This window comes from Porites lutea, chromosome 3, assembly GCF_958299795.1.
Source record: "Porites lutea chromosome 3, jaPorLute2.1, whole genome shotgun sequence".
Lineage (NCBI taxonomy): Eukaryota > Metazoa > Cnidaria > Anthozoa > Scleractinia > Poritidae > Porites > Porites lutea.
In genome coordinates this window covers 18,531,674-18,538,947 of record NC_133203.1, presented here as the reverse complement: position 1 = coordinate 18,538,947, position 7,274 = coordinate 18,531,674, and the positions used below count along the sequence as shown (strand labels likewise).

General features: G+C 39.0%; 1 protein-coding gene across 1 annotated transcript in view; it reads left to right on the top strand.

The window, feature by feature from the left end:
• The window catches only part of LOC140929460 (ATP-dependent DNA helicase RecQ-like), a 7,506-nt gene extending 1,089 nt beyond the window's left edge, over window positions 1–6,417 (top strand). The window contains exon 2 of the mRNA XM_073379253.1: window positions 5,158–6,417. Coding sequence (XP_073235354.1) covers window positions 5,158–5,890 — 733 coding nt within the window. The 3' untranslated portion in view covers window positions 5,891–6,417. The remainder of the gene's footprint in view (window positions 1–5,157) is intronic.
• The last annotated feature ends 857 nt before the right edge of the window (window positions 6,418–7,274 follow it).

Sequence of the window (7,274 nt, the reverse complement as noted above, 5' to 3'; positions counted from 1 at the left end):
CCGACGTGAGTTCACCCCGGTTCTTGTAATGGGGCAAGAATTTCACTCCGGTACGAAATCTCGCAACGGTATGTTACGCCGCAAAATGTAACAAATGACGCAAAATGTAACATTAACGCGAAATGTAACAACTTTTGACGCGAAATGTAACATTAACCCGAAATGTAACAACTTTTGACGCAAAATGTAAGAACTTTTTAACGCGAAATGTAACAACTTTTTGACGCAAAATGAAACAATATTTTTAACGCGAAATGTAACAAGCAAAATGTAACAGCCTTGAAAAAACTGAGAGACTTGGACATGAGCCTTGTAGATAAATTGTAAATTGTCTGGTGGTTACGAAAACAGTTTATTTATAAAGTTTTCTTATAATGTCAAATAGACTTACAAAACGTTTTTTTGTGCCCTCACCTTTACTGGGCTAATATTTGAGGTATGTTTTTTGCCCTTAGCCATTTTACTCCATAGTAGTCTTTACACTAGAGCCTAAACAAGCTAAGAAATATTTCAGGGCAAGTAAATTTTAATTACTTCAAGTAAAATAAAGCTTCATACACAACCGATTCTTTTTTACTTCAGGTTAACTTAGGGACGGACCATTGGTTTGGGGGTGGGGAATTTTCGAGGCGTATGAATTTTTTTTCGTTATCAAATTCCTTGTATGAAAATTTTAGGCCATAGCATGAATATTTTTTAGGGTTAATTGGCGTGCATGAATTTTTTTTTCATTTAATTTTCCCTTGGGCGAATATTTTTTTGTACTTTGCCCGCCCCCACCCCCCCCCCCCCCCGTTCCCCCCCAATAGGTTTTCCAATGGTCCGTCCCTTAAGGCTATTTTCCCACGCAACATAATTAAGATTAATTGACATGTTTCGCCTTTCTCAAAACTCAAGAAACCGCAAGTAACCGCAAGTCAGCTAAGTCGTTTTTAAGGATGGTTTTCAAGTCGCTTGAAACTTTGTTGAATCGTTTCAGCTTTCCGACTTTAATGAGATTCAAAGTAAAGTTACTTGAGATTTTACTTAGGCCTTCACACACGAATTTTTGGTTAAGTAAAATTTAGCAGCTCTTAAGTCTTACTTAACAGCCTAGGGTAAAGACAACCATTGAAAGGTACTACAAAATAGTTCGCTTCAGTTTTGTCTAGACACTGGTCAGACAATGTATAGACACTGTCTGGACATATTAAAATGACTGCCACTAGCTTCTAGCCGAGCTGTGCTGTCAATCAGAAAGACCTATTTCTTCTGTTTGTGTGGAGCGATTATATAAGTCAGCAATGAAGTCTTGTGTTTTTGGAACACTTTTTCTGGTGATTTTCCTCAGCTACATCCACCCTGGATTTGGAATAACGACCCTAGATGATGATACCTACGACATATTTGTGCAGATGGTCAAAGGGGAGTTTAACATTCCTGTCAAGGAGCGAACAGCACAGCAAAACGCTGCACGAGTGAGGTTCTGGCGCAACAAAGATAAACTTTCCTTACAGGGAGGTATGTTATGCTTCGAAGGAAAGCCCATCGTAAAGAAATCATCACTGAAAGGGGTGGTGAAAAAGTGTTTTAAAAAATCCAAAGGATCTGGAACAAGGAAACTTTACCACAAACTTAAAGATTCTTACAGTGGCGTTTCCGAGCGGAATGTTCACGAAGTCCTCTCAAAATCCACCGTTCATCAGAAACTCAATGCTCGCTTCGAAAATAGAGCAAGGCTTCGTCCGATTCGCGCACGAGATGTTCAGATACGACACCAGATCGACTTAGTCGACATGGAAAAACTAAAAACTAAACACAAAGGTAAAGTGTTTAAATATGTGCTATCAGTTATGGATGTCTTTAGTCGATATCAGTGGTTGGTTCCTTTGGAGCGAAAGCTAAGCTCTCACGTAGCATGTGAGCTACTGCGTATTTACAGGGAAAATGGAGTTCCACGCGTAATACAGCACGACCAAGGGCCAGAGTTTGACGGTGCAGTGTCTCGTCTTTGTAAAAAACTCAAAATTAAAGTCATTAAAGGACGACCCTACCATCCCCAATCACAGGGAAAAGTGGAAAGAGGTCATAGATCACTAAGGAAAAAAATAAGCTATGATTTTCTCGCAATGAAGAAGGCTGGAGTAAATTGGGTCAAGGCTTTACCGAGTTACACTGAAGCACTAAACCAAGATCCAAAGGAGGAACTTGCTTGGAAGTCCCCATTTGAAATTTACTTTGGCCGAAAGCCAAATCTTGTAGATAACACAGGTAACACGTGCGCAAAGGAATGGGACTTGCCTTTAGATAAATATGAAGACATGGTTAGGCCACGCCCTAAGGACTTTAGATCGCGCTCCAAGCATGTGAAAGCTACCAGAAAACAAGCTTTGTCTGCCACTGAAAAATGCGCAAACCGTATGGTAAACAAAGAGGCCAAGAAACATCCCCCATCGATTTACGATATCGGAGAAAATGTTCTCATTCGACATCCCTCAACTGGTAGTAAAATAGTCAAGAAAAGATATGTCTTGGAGGGGAAAATCTTAAAGAGAAATCTTAAAAATGGCTTATATAAAGTTGCATTTTCATCGCCGTCCACTGGAAAACGAATTAACAAGTGGATTTCAGTTTGTAATATCACAAGTACAACTATGGAGAAAGAAAAGAAGAAACAAAAGAATGTGAATGATCATGATAAGAAAGCGGAAAGCGCTAAAGCACTTCATGTAAGCAAGTATAAACATTCATATCAAAATGAAAGGGAGTTCATGGAAGATCGTTTCGAGGAAGCACATTTCCTCATTTCGTATGATCCTCCAGGAGATGGAAATTGTCAGTTTTCAGTAATTTGCGAGTCTCTCAGAAGTGTTGGAATTGATCGCTCCGAAGAAACTGCAAGAGAGGAGATCGTAGAGTATTTAGAGAACCATCCACATCTGCAAAACTTTACTACAGTTGCGTGGCCGACGTATATAGAAACCATGGCACAAGATGGCACGTACGGGGATCATCTTACTCTTCAAGCTGCAGCAGACCTTTATAACGTAGAATTCATTGTTATCTCATCCCTTGGGCCCTCGGCAACGGCCATTATATCACCACTACAGTCCCTCCCTCTTTATAGTTTTCACATAGGCCATTTTGCGGAAGGTGATGGTGAACATTATGTTAAACTGCAAAACGATCCTGTCTATCAAAACCTAGATGTAAGATCTCCAGACCACAATGATACATCATTTGAATCCCCTGAAGAAGGAGTATTAAATATAGATGTCCAGGAAAAGATCATTATGTGGACTCTCGCGATGTATCCTTATATGCGCCAAACCTTAAGGGCTGTTTCTCGTTTTTTCAAGTACGCTGTTGACAGACAACCACTACCAAGAGTGCACTTGCCAGAACTAAGTAATATGGCCGATATAAAGAAAGTTAGCATGAGAAAAATCATGGCTATAAAAGGAAAGTGTAGCGGAGCAGTCATCCGACTGCGTGAGATAATCAACAGTGTCAAATGGGCGTCGGCATGGTTAAGTTTTAAGGCAGCAGGACTGGGTTGGTATGAAATTTCTCACATTTACTGGAAGTCCGGTAAGAAATGAGAAATTTCATATCTGTCTTATTAACTACGTTCAAAATTTTCGTTTGAAAGATTACCTTTCTTAACTTTTACTTTTAACTTTTTCATCTGCTGATTGGTGCGTGTTTCCTACGGAGTTATTGTTCACATTTCTAGTCATATTCTTTTCGTATAGCTTGGGATATTTTCCACACGTTATGTTTAATAAGTTAGCGTTGTTGTTATTGTCAATACTGCTTTTCCAAGGTTATACATGACTTGTAACTTTTTTGTAATCTGTTTTACGACCTTTGTGAGTGTATTTGATATTATAAGAAATCTTTATAAATAAACTGTTTTCGTAACCACCAGACAATTTACACTTTATCTACAAGGCTCATGTCCAAGTCTCTCAGTTATTTCAAGGCTGTAACATTTTGCTTGTTACATTTCGCGTTAAAAATATTGTTACATTTTGCGTCAAAAAGTTGTTACATTTCGCGTTAAAAAGTTGTTACATTTTGCGTCAAAAGTTGTTACATTTCGGGTTAATGTTACATTTCGCGTCAAAAGTTGTTACATTTCGCGTTAATGTTACATTTTGCGTCAATTGTTACATTTTGCGGCGTAACAACGGTATCATGTAAACGCGAAACGACCACCCGTTTCGGTGTGAAATCGGTCTGTCGGTAGACTGTAAAGGGTATTGCATGCGTAATGTTTGCGATTTGGAATCACATGTGCATTTGATCAACATGAAGTGTACCTTCAAATAACGAGATATGAAATGGCCCAGTCATCATGTAAACGCGATACAAAATCAAAAAGTTATCCTAGAATGAAACTCGCGCCGGTGAGAGTTTTCTCATGTAAACACCCCATGAGAGAATGTACCGAATTTATAGGACTGAAAAACAAGGCTTAAGGTTCTCCTGTTAACAGCCCTTGTATCGCACTTCACAGTCGAAAGGAGCTTGCGGCAAATCCCAAGAACAAGTGCTTGGTTTGATCTTGATACAGCACTTACTTTCTCGATCAATGGTATGCTAGCTTTCGAGTATCTAAGAACACTTTCTAGTTTCTTCTTCTAACACGCATATGACGTACGCTAAACAACTGACCTGCAGCACCACAGGCTCAGAAAAAATGTAACAGAACGGTACCGAAAAAAGAGCGAGCGTTTACACGTTGAAAAGACAACAAAAATGTGGGTACGGAACCGTTTTTTATCGGTTCCGTTCCGAAAGGGTCCATAGCCGCCTATGGACCTTTTAAGGAACGGAACGGAAAAAACTGGAACGGGTCAAGTACCGTTTACACGTCAAATTTTGTCGGAGCCGTTCGTCTTTTTATCCGAGCCGTTCCATTTTTTTCGGTCGTGTAAACGGGCCTTTAGCTTCGTTAACTAATTGTAGGCACTGAACAAGAACATTTAGTAACAAAGGAAAAGTAAGCAGTTATGCATTATATTATGTTAACACGAAACAATGTTGAACAAACTGAATGCATAATTACATCATGGAGCTGCAAATAAATCTTGTTTAAGTGATTATAACAAACTTAAAGTGGCTTATTATCTCTGGTTAACCTTTTGTTGCTGTTATTTATATGTGCACTAGGGGTACCTCAAGCACTAGCAACATGGCAGCATTTAGGGAAACGTACTCTGAGCTTCATGAGCTGCGATCCCTTGCACCTTACATCAACATATTCGCTTTAACTGCCACAGCCACAAGCTCAACAAGGGAGACTATAACAGAAGTACTTCAGTTGAATACTCCTCATCTAATATACGAGAGTCCCAGCAAGAACAACATAGCATATTCTGTGCTCTACATAGAGAAGGAAAGAGAACTTGACCAGTATTTTAAATGGTTGGTGGAGGAAATAAAAGAGAAGAAAGTGGCAACTACTCGAACAATAATTTATTGCCAGACAATTAAGCAATGTGGTGTTATCTATTCCATCATAAAGGGGATGCTTGGAAGCAGCTTTTATGCGGACAACTCCGGTGATCCAAGAAAGGTTCTTCTCGAAATGCTGCATTCTTGCACCCCTGATAGGAACAAAAAAGTTGTGTTGGAGGCTTTCCAAGCTGACAATTCACCAGTGCGAGTGTTTGTGGCAACAATTGCCTTTGGCATGGGTGTAGACTGCAAGGGTGTATACCGAATTATTAATTTTGGACCATCCAAAAACATTGAAGCATACATACAAGAAACAGGGCAGGCAGGAAGAGACGGTAAACAAAGTGTTGCATATATTATTTACCAAGGACTTCCTGAATCATGTGGACAAGGACATGAAATGTTATGTCAAAACAAAAGATTGCAGAAGAAAAATGCTCCTTGAGAAATTTGATGGGCCATCGAGTGTTCCACAACCAATGCACTTGTGTTGTGATAACTAAGCAGCTGAGTGCAAGTGTAGTTCATTAGACCGTGGAAAACTGACAACCTTTCCTGGGATCAGTAATGAAGGAAAAGAGGATACCCCAACAAGGAAAAGACAAAGCACAACACAACAAAGGGACACCCTTTATGAAAAGCTTCATGCTTATCACAAGGTACTGGTTTATGAATTGATAAACAAGTCTGAAAGTGGTCAACTGAAAACCCTTACAAATCCCCAGTTTCTATTGGGATTTACTGAACTTCAGATTTCCCAAGTTATGGACAATGCAGATAAGATTTTTAGCATTGATGATGTATATTTTTTTGTAAAAATATGGAATTTGAAACATGCACTTAAGATTTTAGAAATCTTAAGTCAAGTGTATGGAGATGTATTAGAAATAGAAGACCTATTTGATGATGACCAAATCCATGGGGATTGCGATTATGAACTTGATGACCTAAATGAACAGTGGGACAATTGATAATATGTCTTTGTCCCAACTCGAAATAAGTACATGTGATGTCTCTAACAGTTCTGTAAACCGGTCCGGAAATTGTGAAGTACCAGGAGCTGCCATGGATGTACTTGAAAACTTGGCATTTGCAGAGAAGGATGTTGTTATGAGTCCCTGTTTTCATTTCTCGCTTTTCTTTTGTGTCTTTCTACTTTGTTAAGGGGGGGGGGGGGGGTGGGAGGGGATGAGGGACCTGCTATTTTCCCTTAGAAATCTTAAGTGATGGACATATTTCATTCCTGGAATAAAATGTTTTTTTTAATACAAACTGAAAGATGTAAAACAGAAACAAAAGTGGAACATTCCTGGACAGGGTCATCAGTGTAATAGTGTGGTATGATTGCTTGATACCTTTCACACCTAATTAAAGCCAATGTGATAACTTATTTGGTAGCGTGATGCTATTTTTTTTCTTAAAGTATAACAGAAACAAGCTCCATAACAGTTCCATACAGCATTTCAGAACTACCAGCTGTATAGCCATTACATTCTTAGCTGCCATTACAGTTTTGACACCCCATTACACCCATTTGACTGGTAAAAGGTCCCTGTTGTGTGATCTTGCTTCCACAAAAAACAATGACTAATAAATAATAATACATATTCACATGGCCTAAACATTTCACTGATGCAACTCATTCATGTATCTCCTATGCCCCCCACCCCCCTTAGAATTCAAGCATTGAGCTTCTTTCCACCAAGGCAAAGTTTCTAATTCATAAAGACTGGTAATTTCAAGACAAATGAAAAGGCTTTTTCTGTGTGGGTAAAAAAAACAAACAAACAAACAAAACAAAACCATGCAATCTTATTGGTAGGGTAAAC